We start from the raw sequence: 20,069 nt of genomic DNA on the forward strand, positions 1-20,069 counted from the left end.
AGTATTCAAAATAATGTTGAATGATTGTAGTGACAGAAGAAAGCCTATGTCCCTAACTTTAACAATAACATCTTTAAATTACATTTTAATGTTATCTGTAGGGTTCAGATTTTTTTTTATCATGCTAATAAAGTGTCTTTGTATACTAATAGTTTGTTTTTTAATCAGGATGGATGTTGTATTTTTCAATGACATGTTGGCATTTATTGCAACGATAATAAGCCTTTTCTCTTGAGACATTGATAAACTTAATTGTATTAGTAGATTGCCTAATATTAAACCATTTTTGTACCCATGGTTCTGGTGGATTCTTTTTTTAATATTATGCTAAATTAAATTTGATAATGTTTCCATTAAGACTTTTCAGACGTGAGCTCGTGGTTGGCCTGTTTGTTGTTTGTTTTTTTCTTTGTTTAGTTTCTTTCTGAAGCTCTGCCTTCAGCTTCCTTCCCAACATCCTTCTGATTCTCAGGAGCACAGCACACACTGGTGTGACTCTCGTCAAACCAGTTTCCTCGTCCGGGGACACAGCTGACCCACATCGCCAGCCCCTGGCACGTGGCTGCTCCCCCCAAAGGCCAGGGCACAAGAGCGATGCTGAGTTTGTTCACAGCAGAGCGGCCTTTCCCCCCTCTTTCTCTCTTTTCTCCCTCCCACCGCAGCCATGGGGGTCACGGAGCTGCAAGATGGAAAAGGCTTAGAGCCTTCACTGCTTGGAAGAAAATCTCCCAGGAGAAGCACCCCACTAGGAAAATCCATATTGGAACTTGTTAGCTGCTTATTACAGAACTAACACAATACGATACGATACGATACAATACAATACAATACAATGCAAAGCAATGCAACGCAACGCAACGCAACGCAACGCAACGCAATACAACGCAATACAATACTCGAGCCATCTTGAAGCATAGCTGTGTGCCACATAACTACATTTTGCTGAAGGAGAGACCACATGCACAGCAGTGGTCCCTTAAGGTGACACAGTGATGCTTCAGCAGAGGCTCTGCAGACTTCAACAAGCTCCATGAAAAGTTTGAAAACATGGACCCCCAACATCGACTGGTTTCAATTAACAGAGAGGCCTGTTCACGGTGTATTATCTGCTTATAAGCAAATCCATGATGGAAAAAAAGGAAACGAGCCAAGCAAACCACTATAGACACATTTCTGAGAAGGGTGATACCTCAAGAAGGGCCGCAGGGGGTCCTTCCGGGGTCTCCCAGGGGAAGGCATTGTTGTCTGTTGTCATAGGGATGAGGACTCCACACATGGTCCCTGGAGACCTTCCGGGAGGGTCCGATGTGGATGGAAGACGCGGATACTGATGATCCTGACCCTTTATGGGTCTCAACTAATGTATGTGTGTGTGTCTTCATTTCTAACAAAAATATTTAACAAGTAAAAAAAAAAAAGTGTAAGTAGAATAAAAGCTGACAGAATAAGGATATAAAGAAAGAGAACATTTTTGCATAGCTGCACAACGTGTTTGTGCTTTAAGCTAAGTGTTACTCCCTCTGTCCCATAATAATAGTAGCAGTTGATGAATGTAATTTGTCCCATAATAATAGTAGCAAAAGAAAATAAATATAGAACGCAACATTTATTTTCAAAAAACTAGATTAAATTAAATAATAAATTAAAAATAGTACTCCTAACTTTTATTTTCAGTGTTCAGATAGTTTCTGGATTTTTCAATAATTTCGTTACTGCATTTTAAACCTGTAGGTAGGAGCCCTTGGCTGCGAAGCTGTGCTTTCCCTGTGTGCGTGAGCTTACAGTTATTGGAGCCGTCGCTCTTCATTGCTTCCAGCATAACTTGTTGAAGTGACAGACACGTATTATCCAGTATTTCGGGAGAAATATTATCAAAGGCTAATATGGTGCCTCTTCTGCTAAGAGGAATATGTCTAAATTTTTCAAGTTTTTCTCCATAATCTTTGCATTTAAGTCCACAGTTTTGTTTTTTTCAAAGAATCAACATTAGCATAAGATTCTCCTTGACAATTATTTTCGGAAGCACGTTTCCAAATTCTTGATGTGGTCAGTGTGTTGCACTTAAATTGTTTTGCAGCTAACGTAATTGCACCTTTCTGCAACTTTCCCTTTTTCTTTTGATGCATCAAGAACTGGACAATCACAACTCGATCTTTGCTTGAAAACTCTTTTTTTCATCTTACTTTTACAATGGGTTGATATTCAACTGAAATAAAACAATAGATTTTGATCAGCGGATGAAATTAGAAAAAATAGTTATAATTCGTAATAATTAGATTAACCTAAAAATGGAAAGATGCGTCAAAACAAATGACAGGTGTCATGAAACATTGGTTTTGATTGAAGGCTTCGCAATTTTGCTCTACAACATCACTGACAGCTGCATTTGCCAACAATTCCGTTTAAATATCCATTTGCTGCTATTACTATGGGACAGAGGGAGTATTACAAAAGAGTTGAACAGTTGAAACGGTTTTAAAGTTTATAAAGTAAAAAAGATACAGTAAGCTACGGTTAATTTATTATGAAGGAAGAGAAGTATTTTTATAAACTTAGTGCAGCTAAGCGCACAGTGTTATGACGTCTGCAGGAGTGGGCAGTGTGTCCTAGGCCTTCACATCCACGCACCGCTCACTCACCGACTCCCCTGAGCAACTCCCCCGAGCAACTCCCAGTCCTGCGAGCGCCATGCCTGGCGAGCGCCCTCTGCAGGTGCACCGTTTCCACCTTTTGTGCCACATGTCCACGGCGCCTTTGCCACGTTTCATATGTTTAATGCACTAATAGCATTGGATTGCAAGTGCCTAGAGTGTCCAGCACAGCCGCACACTGTGCCGGTCTGCGGCTGGGAGCAGTAGGCTATCCCATCTGGCGTGCAGCAGGTTATACCCCTGGGTTTCTGTTCACACACTATCATGCAAGCACAACGACAGACTTGCCCATGATGCATTTCTCAGGACATATCCCCGTCCTTAAGTGAGTGACACGTGGCTACATTTAAGATAACGTGTCTGCACGATTCCACGTATGTGAACTGGGACATAAGAAAGATAAAAAGCAGTTTCCTCATACCCAACACTCTACGTGCTGGTCTGTATGGCAGAATAATATTTATATTGACCTCATTCTTTTTCCTGATATTTCCTCCTCCCCCTTTTTAAGCTGACAGCTGTCTCAGAGGGAAGACGAGAAGGGACAGAAAGCAGAAACTATTACGCCTATTGGTTTCCAACCACCTAAATCCAGTAGGAGATTTTGCTAGATGTCTCAGAGGCAAATGTCAAGACAGAAAAGGAGGAGGGGGGCCCTCGCCGGTTTGGCTCAGTGGGTAAAGTGTCAGCCAGCGGACCGAAGGGTCCCGGGTTTGGTTCCAGTCAAGGGCATGTACCTGGGTTGCAGGCTCGGTCCCAGGCCCTGGTTTAGGCGCATGCAGAAGGCAACTATTTGATGTTTCTCTCTGTGTGTGTCTCTCCCGCTCCCTTCCACTCTCTCAAAATCAATGGAAAAATATCCTCGGGGGCAGGAAAAAGAAAATGAGGAGGTAAGAGGAGGAGGGATGGGGGAGCACAGCTTTCTGTGAGTCTCAGCAGCCCTGATCTTGCAGGGTATCCCTGGGAAGACAGTGAGATCCCAGAGAAGGATGGAGGTGCGAGATGGAGATAAAGATTTTGCTGACTCTCGTGCAAGGCACAGAGGAAGCGGCAGAAAGAGTCCCAGATGTGAGGGGTCCGCAGGCCGAAGAGGCTGTCTTACTGTCTGCATCTGGCCCGGGACCAGCTAACTCCATAGATGCAACCAAGGATGTGCCTGTGTGTGCCAGGCATACTGCTGACTGGCGAACAGAGAGCCTCCTCCTCAGGTTGGCATCACCCAGCCCCCCCAAGGAAAAAGGGGGGAACCCAGGTCGATTGTGCCAGGCTCTAGGGATAAACAAGGGGAGAAGCACACCCCTGTGGGGCGCTTACCATCTTTATTGGTGTTCTTGTCACCCTGCCATGTCTGGTTGAGGGATTGGGGGGCGGGGGAGGTAGAGGATGGGGGGCCCTGCTGAGCCCGCGGGGCTGGCTGGAAGCGGCCAGCTCTGGAGGAAAGACTGGGGGTGTGATTCGGGGAGGTGGGAGTTGGCAGCGCCCCCCACCAGTCTCCTCCTCCCAGGCCAGGATTGGGTGGGGCGGCCGGCAGGGGGCGCCAGAGGACCGGCAATGCCGCGGGGGTGGGCTTGCCGAGCAGGGACCCGTCCCCAGCCGGAACCCCGCCCCCCCCCCCCCCCCCCCCCGCGCACCCACCGCGCTGCCCTCCCAGGCGAGGTCCGGGGGTGCAGAGGGTGCAGAGCGGGCCCCACGCAGGCTCTCACATTTCCACGCCGACCCTCGCCCAGATGATCTATGCACGGAGCTCGGATGGGATCAAGAAAGGCAATCACCGCACAGCAGACACGTCCATAGGTGACATCTCATATTTTAACATCCCGCCAACCGCAAAAGTAGGTCTGTTCCCTCCCGGGGGCCTTGCCCGGGGCCTTATTCCTGTTCCCGGGGAGGCCCCTGCAGTCCCCGCTCCTGCCTGCCCCCCACGCGCACCCTCTACCTCCCTCGCCCACCGTAGCTCTGGCTCAGGCCGCCCCTCACCTCCCCAGGCACCTCCCTCCTCCTGTCCCTCCTTCTGTCCCTCCTTCTGTCCCCCTCTGCTCGGCCACCGGTCCCGGCCCCGCCCCGCCTCGGCCTCACACACCCGCCCCTCCACCGAACCCCTTTCCCCTTCCTCCCCGCCTGGACGCCAGCATCTACCCAGCCCAGCTTCTTCCCTCACCCCTGCGGGCCCCAGCCAGCGAGGGTCAGCGGGGCCAGAGGTCAGAGGGCGAAGCCCAGCTCCAGGGGTGGTCCACGGAACCGGCGTCCTGTTGCTAGGTAACCAGGTCTCTGGTGGCTGCTGCGCTCAGCCTCCAGCCGTTTTCCGGGGGAGTCACTCAGACACCGGCCCTCTGGACCCTGAAAAGCAGGCGGAAAGGAGAAGCAAGCGCCGACCACTCCCGAGCTACCTGGGGCTCCACCACCCCCTCTTTTCCTGCGGAGACCGGGCTGCCTGGGCCTCAGACCGCCGCCACCATGAGTCTGGGCATCATGGAGGAGGAAGACCTGGCCGAGTACTTCCGGCTGCAGTATGGGGAGCGGCTGCTCCAGCTGCTGCAGTGAGTGCCTGGGGCCTGGGCCCTCCCATTCCCACCCACGTCCCACCTTCCAACCCCTCCCAAATGGCCCTGCCCCTTCGCCTGGCACCAGTCCACCCCCATCACCGATGCCCACCCCTCATCACCTCGCCTCACCTTGCTCCTTGGACATCAGCGCAGCCCTCTCTCCCTCGCAGCACACCACTCCCTTCACTCAGACGGGGCCAGGCTCCCTTCCCTCCCCATGGCTGCCCGTGTCCACCGGTCACTCCCAGCCCAGCCTGCCCCGGCCCCTCTGGCCCATGTCTTGGACAGGAAGTTCCCCCACATTGAGGAGCAGTCGGACTCCCCATCTATCCAGCTCCTGGAGAAGAAGAAGGAGGCCAAGATCATGCACCACGCTATGCTGCATAAGAAGGAGGTGGGAGGCAGGGGGAGGGGTGCAGGGGCCACGGGGACAGCGCTTCCTTCTGTGGGTGGCTTTGGCTCACGCCAGGGGTCCTGGATGGTGGTTCTGTGTTCCCTCTGCAGACACAGGAACAATCCCAGGCTTTGGGGGTGCCTGTGTCCCGGGATGCTCTGCTCTGAGCCAGGCAGGGGGTGGAAAGTGGGGAGGCCTGGGGAGAGAGGCGCGGGGGCAGAGGATGCTGGGGCCTTCCTTGGTTCCCAGGCCAGAGGCCCCCCTGACCGTCCTGCTTTCTCCACCCAAGACATTTCAGCGGAGAATGGAAACGCTGAACCTGCGCTGGGAGGAGCTGGGCGTCAAGGAGGCCCAGCTGAAGGCCCACATTCAGAAGTTTGAACAGTTCATCCAGGTACCCGGCGTGCGGCCTGCCGCAGGCCAGGGACACCCACTCTCTCGTCCCCTCCTCCGTGTCCTGCCTCCCCTCTCCCTCCTTGCTTTGGCTGACTCCGCACCCTGGGTTAGAAGTCTCTCAGGGCTCAGCAATGCCTGGGGCTTCCCCCTTTAGGTCCCCGCTTATTGCTGTTGGTAATCCCTTGTTTACCTGCCAGGCTCTGCTCCTTCTAGATTTCCGTTGACCATTTCCATACCCATACCTGGTACACACGATGTATTGAATGAATGACTGCGCTAGGGACAGGGCTCGGCACTTGGAGAAACAAGGATAAATCAGGCCGAGTTTTACTCTCCCCAATGACCCCATCCTTCCCTCCTGGCACTGAGGGTCCAGGGAGGGGGTGGTTGGAGGACCAGGCACCAGAGTCCACTTTGAGGCAACTCCTCCCGATTGGTCCCCTGAGGAGCGATCTCACCATTTAAAACCCAGATTTCTCCCAGAAGGAAGGGCTGGCCCAGCTCCGGGGAGGAATCGCTGGCCCCTGCTACAGGGGCGGCCCGCTCTGGAGCCTCTTCTGTGTTGCTCTGGGCCTAACCCAGGTGGGAAAGGGAGCTGCGGGACCAGGCATATTCTCCAGAGGTGCTGTTCTTCTTACTGACCAGAGGAAAGCGAATGGAGTGGCTGGGGCAGCAGGAAATTTGGGGGCGAGGGGTCTCCAAACGGCCACCAGCGTCCGCAGCGTCGCTTGTTCCAAATGCAGACCCAGGCACTCCCCTCCCCTTGCTTTCAGAGGCCCAAGGTCGGGCCCAGGCAACTACATTTTTAAGAAGTTCCTCAGAGGGTTGTGATGCACAGTTGGACTTGAAAACCACTGCCTTAGGCCCTTCAGTCTTCTCGGGGGCTGACGGGGTCAGTGCCAATCCTGTGTGTCCTCCCCACGTGCCCCCAAAAGCGCCAGCACACACGCCGTCCGTTTGGGATCAGGGAACGGAGTCGCACGTGCCCTGTGAGGGGCGGGCTCGCCCTCTAATCTTGGGGGGGGCGGGGGGGGGGGCTTTGCAGAAGGAGGCAGAAGGGAGGTCGGCCTGAATTGCAGTAGCTGAGTGTCCTGTCTTTTTCTGGGCATGGAATTGCCCGCATCTGCTCCTCCTGCCTGAGCCTGACGCCAGCCGGAGCTCCTAGCTGCATGCTCTCTGGCGTGGCCTCGCCCCAGGCCCTCTGGAGCAGGCCCCTCTCCTAGCTCATCTCCCTGTGGCTTGAGCACTGTTGCCCAGCTTTTGGAAGGAAAGAGGGGGGCTACTGCCTCTCCCTTCTGCAGTCGGAGAAACTGAGGCACCAAGTACCAAATCGGGAGACAACTCAGGCCTTCTTGCCCACCTGGATGGTCCCTGCCCACCCTCAGGGTGACCTGGGCTCAGCAAACGGAGGCCCTGGGTGGGGGCACCACCAGCGGGGCCCCAGGGAGGGCAGGGCGAATGCCTGGCAGACACCACCTCCCTGGCCCCAGGAGAATGACCAGAAACGGATCCGCGCCCTGAAGAAAGCCAACAAGGAGAGAGACCTCAAGAGGCAGCGCATGCGTGAGCTGGCCAAGGCCAAGCAGGAGATGGCGGCCCTGCGGCTGCAGCACCAGCAGCTGAGCGGCAAGCTGCAGAACTACTCCATCTTCAACAAGTACCTGGAGAAGGTGGTGGAGAGCTCTGAGGTGAGTGGGGGCAGGAGGGGTGCCTTCCTCGGCCCCACCTCCCCGGCCCAGGCCTGGGGCTACAGGAGGCGGAGGGACCCTGGGGGTGGGGGGGATGCCCACCTACTCTGAGGGCAGCTGGGAAAGGCCCCTGGTCGGGGCTGGGGACTGGGCGCTGTACCTTGGTGTCTGCACAGGTGACAGCTGTGTCCATGCCTCTGAATGGTGGTGTGCGGGGTGTGTGGGGAAAGGAGGTTTCTTTTAGTGGCGCAGCGAGAAGCTTTGCAGGATGTGGCCTGCTGCTCTCCCAGCGTCCCCTCCTCCCGGGCGTTTTGTTTACTTGGGAGTCAATGGGGAGAGGAAGGAGGAGAAACTGGGAGACGCCCAACCTAAGGCAGCCTTTGAGAGCTTAGAGCAGCGGTTCTCAACCTGTGGGTCGCGACCCCTTTGGGGGTCGACCGACCCTTTCACAGGGGTCACCTAAGACCGTCGGAAAACACATAGATAATTACAGATTGTTTTTGTGATTCATCACTATGCTTTCATTATGTTCAATTTGTCACAATGACTGTCGGGGGTCACCACGACATGAGGAGCTGTATGAAAGGGTCGCGGCATCAGGAAAGTTGAGAACCACTGGCTCCGTGTGTGCTGGGCCCTGGGCTCGGGGCTGCCCATGCGTGACTGCATTCAGTTTGCTCACTGGCCCCGAGGACGACGCGGAGGCTCGGGGAGGGCAGGGAAACTGCTCGGGGTCTCCCAGCCTGTGCCTGGCTGAGCGCTGGCCTCGAGCCGCCCCGCTGCAGGCCCCACAGTGCCACTGGCCACTGCTCTTCCTGAGCTCGCCTCGTTGCCGGAGCAACGGGAACTGCCCAGCCTCTTCCCGCCCGTGCACCCCGCGGTCCAGCTGACCTTCGCCAACGGGGGTTTGAGCTGTGCAGGGCCACTGGCGTGTGGCTTTTTTCAACAAATAATTGGAAAAAACTCAGACGAACCATGTAGCCTAAAACAATGGCATGCACTGGCAGTATCGATCAGTGCAGTCCAGTCAGTGCTGTCAATGTATGTTCTCTTCCTTATGTTTTTTAGCAGCACTCGCTGATACAGTATATCATACCCGTCACATGCAACGTAAGTGTAATCGGCTGTTTATGTTATCACTGAGGCTTCCAGTCAACAGCAGGCTGCCAGCGGTTAAGTTGGGGGGAGTCAAAGGCTGTATGTGGATTTTCCACTGCATGGGCGTGGTTGCCCCTAGGCCCTGCATTGTTCAAGGCTCAGCTGTATCCTCACTGTTGACACTCCTCCCTTAAGCACGCCTTTGCCCTTTCCTCTGGGCACCCCCTGCTTTCCTCCGACCTCTGGCCCTTCCTCCTCAGGCTCCTCTGGGGCTCCTCTTCCCAGCTCCTTCCTGACACGTTCCTCGGGTCTTTGTCCCGGACCCTCCACTCTTCTCCCTAATCAATCCCCTGGGCCTCCCTTGGGTGCCCCCATGTCAGTGGCTCTCCACGCTGTGTCCCCATGCCCCATGTGACAGCAGGAGGTAGGGCCCCTTATCAGGGCAGACGGCGGTGTGAGAGGCCCTCTCGGTGGATCGATGCCTGTGGCGGCTGCGCAGAGACAAAGGGTGCACTGAGGGAGCGGCCTGCATCTCGCTGTCCTGTGCCTCCCTCCTGAGTCCAGGCCCCGACATCTAACTTATCGCGTCCACGACTCATCTCATCTGCTTCCCGCCATCCCCAGGCCAGCCCACTGCTGGTGTGTCTGGTACTGGTGGATGGCATGACCACCCCCCCCATACCATTCCACCCACAGCCTCCCACCATAGCCTCCCACTCACAGCCTCCCACCCACAGCCTCCCACCCACAGCCTCCCACTCACAGCCTCCCACCCACAGCCTCCCACCCACAGCCTCCCACTCACAGCCTCCCACCCACAGCCTCCCACCCACAGCCTCCCACCCACAGCCTCCTACTCACAACCTCCCACCCACAGCCTCCCACCCACAGCCTCCCACCCACAGCCTCCCACTCACAGCCTCCCACCCACAGCCTCCCATCCACAGCCTCCCACTCACAGCTTCCCACCCACAGCCTCCTACTCACAGCCTCCCACCCGCAGCCTCCCACCCGCAGCCTCCCACCCGCAGCCTCCCACCCACAACCTCGCACCCACAACCTCCTAAGTATTTCTGGCATCCAGTCCCTGCCCCTTCCTCGTCCAGACCACCAATGTACCTCACCTGGAGCTCAGACTTGTATGATCCCTGCCCACCAGCCTGTCCCACATTCTACAGCCAGTGCAATCCCCCACCTCTGTTTCTCTCTTTCCTTCTTTCAAAATATTTGAAGCACACTGAAAAGTATAGAGAAATATAAAATAGCACCCAAGTACTCACCACAGCTTTGTCAAATCTTAATATTTGCCCCTGATACTTTTTTTCTTTAATAAAATACTACAGGTGATTGTGTGCCCCCTTCCAAACCCATTCTTCTTCCCCTCTCCTGAGAGGTAACCGGCTCTCTGATTTTCTCATTTCTCATTCACATGTTTGTTCTTATTGCTTTGGCAACATATTACTTATCCATAAACTGCTAATACTATTGTACATGTCCTTTTGTGACTTACTTTTTCCCACCAATATTTTTAAAAACCTTTTTATTATGTAAAATTTTGAACGTATACAAAAATAGACAGAACAGTCTGTGACTGTCCATTACTCATCACCTAATTCCAACAATTATCAACTCATAGTCAAATCCCCCAAACCTCCCACCTCTGCCATTTTCAAGCAAGTTATATTTTTTATCCATAAGTATTTCTGTATGTAACTCTAAAGAAGAAGAGCTCTTTTTAATGTAGTCCCAATGCCATTGTCACGCCTAGGGAAAATGTGTTAGTAACTCCTTGATGTTAAATATCCAATTTATGTTAAAAATTCCCCCATTCTTGCACAAATGCTTTTTGGACAGTTGGTTTGTTCCAATCGGGGGCCGAACAAGGTCCCCACACTGCATTTGGTGGATATGTTTCTTGAGTCACAGACATTATGATGAGCAAAATTAGCCAAACCTGAAAAGGGACATATTGCGTGATTTCGCTGATGTGTTTAAAAACAGGTAAGATGAGTCTTTGATGATAGAAGTCACAATTGTGATCTCCGTGGTGGTAGGGGACAGGAGACCCCTCTAAGGACATTCCTATCAGCCCTTCTTCACACATAACTAGAGTCCCGCCATAAAGGGAAGGACTCCTTAAAGAGACCCTTCCCTTCGTCAGCTACTTGGCCACTGTGTGGGTCTTACAGAAGCTGCTTCAATGCTCGATTCTTTTCAGAATAGTGCGTTGGCTCTCCAGCGTCCTCCCAAAGCGACCTGTCCTGTTGTGATCATCATTATGAACTCACGGATTTTTAACATGTTTGATATGTTTTAATACTTTGCACCTTTTCTTCCTGATGTTCAAAGTGTCCCATCCTCGGACAGTGGGAGCCTCTTCAAGTTGGCACCGGAGGCCTTTTGCCGTCAGCACTAAGTTTTGGAGAGGTGCCCCTGGTAGGTCAGAGGTGGCCCATTCGTTTCGACCTGAATGCTGTTGCACCACGTGCTGGGTGAACTTCAAAATATAGACATAAAGTTCTCTCTCTGCTTCTTAAAATCCTTCCGTGGGTAAAGCCCACCCTCCTTCTCAGGGTTCACTGGGTACTTTCCTTCCTTCTCCAGGTGGATCTCTCCCTCCCCATCTTGAACTCGGGTCATTCAGACTAAACCTTCTTGAGCTTCCTAAGCATGCCACACACACCCATGATCTTTAACCAGGCTCTTCCCTCTGCCTGTAATCCTTCCGCCCCTTCCCCCCGCCCCCACCGCTGCCCATGCCTTTGCCTGGCTATCTTCCGTTCATACCTCTGGTCTCATTTTAGCCATCCTTTCCCCGAGGAAACCTTTTCTGTTTCCATCTCCTCTAATGCTGGGTTGGGTGGCCCTTCCCCACAGAGGCAGACTTGGACAAAAGCCAGCAGGGCAGATCCCAGTCACCAACCTATCACTGGAAATGCCATGCGATGAACAAAGTGCTCAAGGAGTGTCCCCTGGGTGGCCAGAAAGCTCACTTTGATCCACGCCTGGAGAGGGGAGTTGGCCCCCTGGGACTGGTGCTCACATCGCCTTCGTCCCTTCTGCTGAGTGGGGCCTGCGAGTCAGGGCCAGCGTGGCATGGCTCTGGACCAGTGGTTCTCCACCTTCCTAACGCCGCGACCCTTTAATACAGTTCCTCATGTTGTGTGACCCCCAGCCATAAAATTATTTTCGTTGCTACCTCATAACTGTAATTTTGCTACTGTTATGAATCGTCATGTAACTATCTGATGTGCAGGATGTATTTCCATTGTTACAAATTGAACATAACGAAAGCATAGGGATTAATCACAAAAGCAATATGTAATTATATTTGCGTTTTCCGATGGTCTTAGGCGACCCCTGTGAAAGGGTCATTTGACCCCCAAAGGGGTTGCGACCCACAGGTTGAGAACCGCAGCTCTGGACCATGCCAGAGGAGGCAGTAGAGCCTGGCAGGCCTCCTGACCCACTGGTACCCTCTGCAGTCTCTGCTGGAGGGAGGGCTCAGCAAATGTTGGATACCAGAGAGACCATATTGAAGTTATTACCCTCACAGTCCCCGTCCTGCCCCCTCCCCCAGTCAGAGATAAGGCTTATCACTCTGCTGTAACCGACTATTTACTTGTCTGTCTGTTTTGCCTCCACACCACCCCAAATTGCAGGCTTTGTAAGAGCAGGGTCTGCCTGGCTTATCTCCTGCTCTGTCCCTAGCAGTCAGCATAGTTCCTGGGTTGTAGTGGTTCTTGGTACATTCTTGTTGAATAGGATCATCATTGCCATGGGAAACGTCTCAGAATACACCCTCCCCCTCCTGCAGACATGCAGTTCTCTCTGCTTCTTAAAATCCTTCAGGAGGTGAAGTCCACACTCCTTCCAGGGTTCCCTGGGCACTGTTTTTACTTCTCCAGGTCGATCTCTCCCGCCCCTTCACGAACTCAGGTCATTCATACTAACCTTCCTTGAGCTTCCTGACCATGTGACATATGCTCCACCATCTTTCCCCGGGCTGTTTCCCGTAGCCATGTGCAGGGAGAGGAGAGGGATTGAGGGGGCAGATGCAAAATTCAGATGCCAGGGACCAGATGCAGACCTGTTTATTCATCCAAATCTCTGGGGGTGGAGCCTGCCAGGTGTCCTTTTAAAGTTCCTCCCATGATTCTGTTGCAGAAGACCAGAGAAAAACCAAGCCACGCTTAAGAGAAAGGGAGTTACATTTTATTATTAAATTCTGCGCAGGCCCAGGGAAATATGTGTCTTTCAAATTCTGGGCCCCCCAACATGGAGGAAACTCCTCTGTTTATACTTTGTCCAGTCCTTTGTCTCCCAAATGTGGAATGAGACTTCCAGGCCTTCTGAGAAAGAAGGCCTGCGTGCGGGGAAGGGGCCATCAGACCCTATCTCAAGGCCTGGCCTGGTGTCAGCACTGACGACTCTGTCTGGGGCATAGTTTACGGCCTCCCTGGAATGGGAGTAGTCTTATTTTCCTTATTATTTAACAAGCAAGCGTTTACAGAAGCCATACTATCAGGGTTAAAATTTCAAACAGCAGTTCTTATACAAGATGGATGCTTCAATTCCAACGTGCAGCAAGACTGAGAACTCTTGGTCCAGTTGCAGGTACCCCTAACATATGGCCCATGGCCCATACCAACCCAAGAGGAACAAGCAGCAGGACTCCAATGTACCCCGAGCTCCTGCCCCTTGACCTTGGCCTAGGGCAGTGATGGCGAACCTTTTGAGCTCGGCGTGTCAGCATTTTGAAAAACCCTAACGTAACTCTGGTGCCGTGTCACATATAGAAATGTTTTGATCTTTGCAACCATAGTAAAACAAAGACTTATATTTTTGATATTTATTTTACATATTTAAATGCCATTTAACAAAGAAAAATCAACCAAAAAAATGAGTTCGCATGTCATCTCTTCTGACACGCGTGTCATAGGTTCGCCATCACTGGCCTGGGGCCTCCCTGCCAGGCCAAGGAAACGAGGCTGGGAGCTGGCAGGGAACCGGGGCAGCGGTAGGGCCCTGGGACTGCAGCGCTGTGAACAAGCCCCCATTGCAGTTCGAGGAGATCCACGAGGTGATGGCGCGGCACAAGACGCTGGTGAGCATGCACCAGGACCTCATGCAGTCGGCGCAGGAGGGCCAGGAGAAGATCGAGCGGGCCAAGGCGCGGCTGGCGCGCTACATGGAGGAGAAGGACGACGAGATCCTGCAGCACAACAACGAGCTGGCGCGCCTGCAGATGCGCTTCGACCGCGCCCGCAGCGACGTCATCATCTGGGTGAGCCCCCGGTTGGGTGAAGAAGGGAGGGACAGGCGCGCGGGAGGCGCACACACACACAAACACACACACACACACACACACACACACACACACAGGCTGCCCTCACATCCCTCCCGCATGCCCTCCCCAGGAATCCCGCTGGGCGCACATCCAGAACACCGCCGCCAAGAAGACCCTCTTGCTTGGCACCATCAAGATGGCAACGCTGAACCTCTTCCAGATCGTGAGCAAGCAGCTAAAGGAGACAACCTTCGTGTCCCTGGAGGACACGCACAAACAGCTGGACATGGTAAGAGGAGGTGCCGGTGCCGCCTGGGCTGTGCCTACTGAACCAAGATGGTGCTTGGCGGGTTGAGTGGAGGGATGAACTGGATAGAGCCCCGGTTCTCAAATGTTAACAGGATTCCAATCACCTAGGCAGTGGTTCTCAACCTTCTGGCCCTTTAAATTCAGCTCCTCATGTTGGGACCCAACCATAACATTATTTTCGTTGCTACTTCATCACTGTCATGTTGCTACTGTTATGAATCGTCATGTAAATATCTGATATGCAGGATGGTCTTAGGCGACCCCTGTGAAAGGGTTGTTTGACCGCCAAGGGGGTCATGACCCACAGGTTGAGAACCACTGATAGGGTCTGTGGAGCATTGCTGGGCCCCATCCCAGAGTCTCTGATTCAATGGGACTGAAGTGGGAATCCACGAATTTCCATTTTCTTTGTAATCCTCGCCTGAGGATGTGTGTAGTTTGTTTTTTTTAATTGAACCTGAGGATGTATTGTGTTGTTGTCTTTTTTACTGATTTTAGAGAGAGAAGAAGGGAGAGGGGGAGGGAGAAGAGAGAGAGAGAAACATCAATGTGAGAGAGAGACACCATCGAACCCAAAACCTGGCTATGTACCCTGACCAGAATCGAACCCTCGGCCCTTCAGCCCTTTGGGTCACAGAACAGTGCTCCAACCAGCTGAGTCACACCAGCCAGGGCTGAATTTCCATTTCCAACAGGTCCCAGGTGCTGGCCTGGGTTCCACACTTTGAGAACCACTCACGGCATTAGAACTGAGTCCCGGTTGGCCCCAATCAACAGGGACAGCAGCAGGGACCCACTATCGAATTCATTGTGCAAAACAGTCCTGTTAGATCTAGTGAGTTCCCAGAGGCTTATGCCTGAGGCCCACTCTTTGGGAAAAGAGAATGTTGGTGAGGGAGAAGGGAGGACAACCAGCAACTGTAGGGAAGTTGTCGAGTCATATTAGTGCCAGTCTGAGATTTTTCTCTTTGAAGTCATTGAGTAACTTTTCACTGTCTGATCCAAAGCTATTTGATGCCATGTCACGTGCCACCCAACACCATCTCGTTTCTGACCAAAGGTGAACACACCCCATACTTTGGGAGGTTCCACATCAGCAGATGCATTCGCCATGTTTCTTGCAACATGCAAAGAACCATGACTTTATATTCCTTTGGCAAAAGCCTTCAGCTCTGCTGTGCAGTGGTAGAAAGAAAGCTCTTAAACTGTGATTTTTCTTTTGTTCCCTACTGTGTCCCAGTGTCTAGAACAATGCCAGTCACAGAGCAGGCCCTCAACAAGTATTTGGTGAATGAAGACCAAACACAAGCTACAAAAGGCAATTGGTTGAGGGGCACTTCCCTGTTTAACAACATCAAAAAGGTGAAAGTCATGAAACGTAAAGGATTTCACCCTCTGGCCAGCCAGGAAGAAGGATTTCCCTAAACCCAAAACTCTGCCTCCTTCTTAAGGCAAGTGAGGGCAGCGTTATTGACGGTCCAAAGACCATAAAGGGAATTTGCAAGAAAGCCTGCGCTGAAGCAGCAATTCTCAAACTTTTTGGTATCTGGATACTGTCACGCTCTTAACATTTATTGAAGACCCTCAAAGAGTTTCTGTTTATATCAGTTATATCTACTGATATTTAGCACATTAGAAACGCAAACAGAAAAGTTAAAAATACTTAATTCATTCATTTTTAAATAACAGGAAGCAAATGAACATAAATAGCCTTTTTAATGAAAAATCCGTTTTCAAAAGCTGTTTTGTGGGATGAGTGGCATCTTGACCCTTTTACAAATCCCCTTAATGTCTGGCTGCACGGAGGACGGGTGGCTTCTCGTGTCCGCTTTCACCTTCATCCTGTTTGACAGCCCATGTCCCTGAAACATTCTACTCTGGTAAAAGCCACTGCACACTCATGAGAGAATAAGAGCGAATAAAAACACAAATCACATCTTGGATTATAAAAAGGGTTTGGGCCTGCAGCCCTCTCCCAGCAGTGGGGTCTCGGGGACTCCGGGGGCCTCGGGCCCTTTCCTTTGGCTGTTGTGGAGACAGGTGGACAAGGGGCCGCGAGCCCAGCTCCTCGCCTCTGCCTGTGCATCCCTGCTGAGAGCACAGCTTCCAGCTCATCCACTCCAAGTCATGAGCTTTCTGACTCCCTTTCAACCTTGATTTGTCGCCACAGGAATACTTAACACAGCCCAAATGTTCTTCTAAAACATCCCACTGCATTCCCAAAGGATATGAGCCCACTGAGAGAAATACACACAATCCGGTAGGCTGAACAATTAAAAAAATAAGGACCAGGAAAAATATAAGTTGAAATCCAAGGTCAGGGCAAGAGAGAGAAATAAAGATTGTAGACTCTGGCCTTATAAAGGACAGTAGTTGACGCTGAGCTTCCTGGCAACCAGGAGGAAGAGCAACACGCAGTTCTGGCACCAAAATAAGAAAACATACGTTTTCCTCAGAGAAAGGAGCCTTTTCCAGCCCTAATTCCAACAAAAATTTCTCAAGGAGGCTTCTGAGATGCTCAGTGAACAATGTTCTCAACAAATCCCTGCAACCGATCCAAGCCTGGGCTTTGGGAGCCACTTCTGTAGAAGCAGGAGCACAGCATGACAGTGCAGCCTGCGAACGGCCGAGACCATGCAAACCCACATGCTGCGTGGGGGAAGGTCTAGAGCAGCATTTTTTCCAGACGGAGCTCACACATTTCCTTGGGGGGAATAAAAGGACTCTGTGGCCTAATACATTTTGAAAACTCGAAAGTAAAACAAAGTTACGTGGTTTGTAAATATGGGACTTCACAGAGTCCTGAGGCTCTCGAAGGAGATTCCACATAGTTTATGTTGAACGTTTCTGAAACTTACTTGACCACTGAACCCTTTTGGAGGGCATGAGGTTACTTATTGTAAGAACACAGTTTGGGAAATGCTGGGCTGGTCTTCTCTGTAGCCTTGGGAAAGTTACTTTAATTCGCTGACTCTTGGTTTCCTCTTTTTGCAAAATAGGCGTCACATCGGTCATGGTATGAGTATTAGCTACTGACAGAGTTGCTGAGAGTTTGGGACAGCCCTATCTCCAGGGACATTCTTGAAAAGGAGAAATGTTAGAACTGAGATCTTAGAGGTCATCTAGGCCAAGCTTTCCTCCCTCTTCCCTTTTTAAAGATGAAGCAATTAAGTCCTAGAAAGATGACATAATTGCCCTAAAGTTGCATCAGGACTCCAGGCCTCTGGCTTATAAGGCAGCACGGTTTCCACCATTAAACTGATTTCATGTTCTTACAAACAGAAGCCAGCGCCCTAGCCTGTTTGGCTCAGTGGATAGAGCAGGGGTCCTCAAACTTTTTAAACAGGGGGTCAGTTCACTGTCCCTCAGACCGTTAGAGGACCAGACTATAGTTTAAGAAAAAACTATGAACAAATTCCTATGCACACTGCACATATCTTATTTTGAAGTAAAAAAACAAAACGGGAACAAATACAATATTTGTATTTGCATGTGGCCCGCGGGCCGTAGTTTGAGGACCCCTGGGATAGAGCATAGGCCTGCGAACTGAAGGGTCCCCAGTTCGCTTTGGTCAAGGACACGTACCTCGGTTGAAGATTTGACCCTGGTCAAGGTGCATGTGGGAGGCAACCAATCAATGTTTCTCTCTGTGTGTCTATCCCCCTCCTTTCCACACTCTCTCTCTCAAAAACAAAACAAAAAAAATCAATGAAAAATATTCTGGAGTGAGGATTAACCAAAAAATAAATAGAACAAAACATAAAAAAAGAAGCCAGCAAAGAGAATTCAAACTCCCCAGATGACTGGAGATTAGCATAAGGAGCATCAGTTCTGGGTTTCAGGTGAATGACACCTTCAAGATTATCCAACGGGGGAGCACTCCCTGCCGCCTGCGGAATGCTTGCATCCCCGCCCCTCTCTCCTCGCGCCCTTCAGTCAGATCCCCAGCCTGGCTCCTTCCCGTCACTGTGCCTGCCTCCAGGCGTTCCGGCTCCACGGCTATTATTGCAGTTAGTCTATAAAGCCTGGCCCTCCGTGTCCACTAGAATCATTGTCGAATGACGGAGAGTGGCTGCAGCTGGTCACAGGAACAGGGGGGCTCCTGGGCGCACTCTGTTCCTGGGTGGGCGGCCTGAGCTGGGCAGGATCACTTGGTCCCCTTGCCTTGTCAGGTCCAGCAGTTCATCCAGGACCTGTCGGACATCTGGGCAGAGGTGAAGAAGAAGGACCAAACGCCGCAGATCCGGGTTTAAGGAGCCGCCGTGAGCAGCGACGGAGAGAGAAGTTCCTGGTGAGCTTGCGGTGCTCAGCCCAGCCCAGCCCTCTGGGACCTGCGCCTTTCTGCTGGCAGACACCCTGCCGGGTTTCCCCTCGGGCCTCAGCCCACCCTCCCCTGTGCACATTAAATTCTATAAGTTTTTCCTAAGTTCTCGTTTTGGTTATTCACGGGGAAGAGGGCCCATTGAGGAAAGAACCCCCCAAAGCGCCCCCCCCCCCTTGAAGCAGGTCACTAGGCTGCCCGGGGTCTAGACATCAAATCTCGGGTCTCGGGTCTCCTCGGCGTGGCTCGCACACAGTAGGTCTGCATAGGGCCGCAGGCCAGTGGGGATGGCACATGGGGCTGTCTTCCCTCTACCGCTTCAAAAGCAATGTGGGGGGTGGGTCTTTCTAAACGGGGAGCAGGGGCCCACTAGAAGCTATGAAGGCAGTTTCCCAAGTCAGGGTCCCACCTCTTCCCTTTTCTCCCACCCACCGTGAACCCTGAACCTTCAACATGGTATCAGCCACGCTGACAGGAAGAGCAGGCAGCACCTGAGCAGGCTGGATGATGGCTTACCCCAGGCAAACTAAACTGAGGACGGGCCGACGGAAAGCCTCACGCTTAGCGTCCAAAACTCAGCTGCACATTTCCAAACCCCCAGTGGCAAAAGCCGGGTCAGAGGTGGACAGAGGAAGCAGCACTGACTGAGCATCCATGCTCAGCACCCCCGTGGAAGCTCTGTGTCCCCGTCTCACCCAGCAGGCCGCTTGCCCAAGGACAGTGGCACAGAGGGCAGGGTGGGGGTTCACACGGGGGCTGCCTGCCCCCAGCCGGGGCACCCTCAGCCAGGCTGCCCTTCAGAAGACAGACACAGCCGCTGTCCCCTCCAAAGAAGGCTGGGGAGCAGGCCTGATGAGGCTCCTCGCTTCCTCCCTGGCCCTGTGACCCCAGAGAGATCCCCATGACCCCGGGGGCTGCTGCAGTCGCCCCTCTGGTCCTGCTCTGGGCTTTGTACACCCACCGTCCGTCTCAGCGTGGCTCCTGGGCCAGTGGCAGCAGCATCACCTGGGAAGTGACCAGAAATGAGAATCGGAAACTCTGGGTGGGCCCCAGACACCTGGCTTGTTTTTTGTTTATTTGTCTTCTATGAATCGCCATCCGTGGATATTTCCCATTGATTTTTAGAGACAGTGGAAGGGAGAGAGGAGGAGAAAAGAGAGAGAGAGAGAGAAACATCCATGTGAGAGAGACACATCAATCGGTTGCCTCTCACACATACCCTAACTGGGCTGGGGCTCAAACCTACAACCCAGGTAAGTGCCCTTGACTGAGAATCGAACCCGGGACCTTTTGGTGCGTGGGTCATCGCTCTAACCATTGAGCACACTGGCCATGGCACCATCTGGGTTTTAACAAGTCCTCCAGGTTTGAGCACCACT

General features: G+C 52.3%; 1 protein-coding gene across 2 annotated transcripts; it reads left to right on the forward strand.

The window, feature by feature from the left end:
- The first annotated feature begins 4,310 nt into the window (after positions 1–4,310).
- Positions 4,311–18,793, forward strand: CCDC42 (coiled-coil domain containing 42). Of its 2 annotated transcripts, none has more exons than XM_081108845.1 (8): positions 4,311–4,445; positions 5,000–5,188; positions 5,483–5,588; positions 5,878–5,982; positions 7,475–7,672; positions 13,836–14,057; positions 14,191–14,349; positions 18,542–18,793. In XM_081108845.1, the coding sequence occupies exons 2-8, from the start codon at positions 5,106–5,108 to the stop codon at positions 18,620–18,622; spliced, it is 954 nt and encodes a 317-aa protein (XP_080964971.1). In that variant the 5' UTR covers positions 4,311–4,445; positions 5,000–5,105; the 3' UTR covers positions 18,623–18,793. The 2 variants fall into 2 exon arrangements, with proteins under 2 accessions (XP_080964971.1, XP_080964970.1); XM_081108844.1 differs by having other exon boundaries at positions 4,319–4,483; positions 4,908–5,188.
- The last annotated feature ends 1,276 nt before the right edge of the window (positions 18,794–20,069 follow it).

Source organism: Myotis nattereri (assembly GCF_964212035.1).
Source record: "Myotis nattereri genome assembly, chromosome: 16".
Taxonomy (NCBI): domain Eukaryota; kingdom Metazoa; phylum Chordata; class Mammalia; order Chiroptera; family Vespertilionidae; genus Myotis; species Myotis nattereri.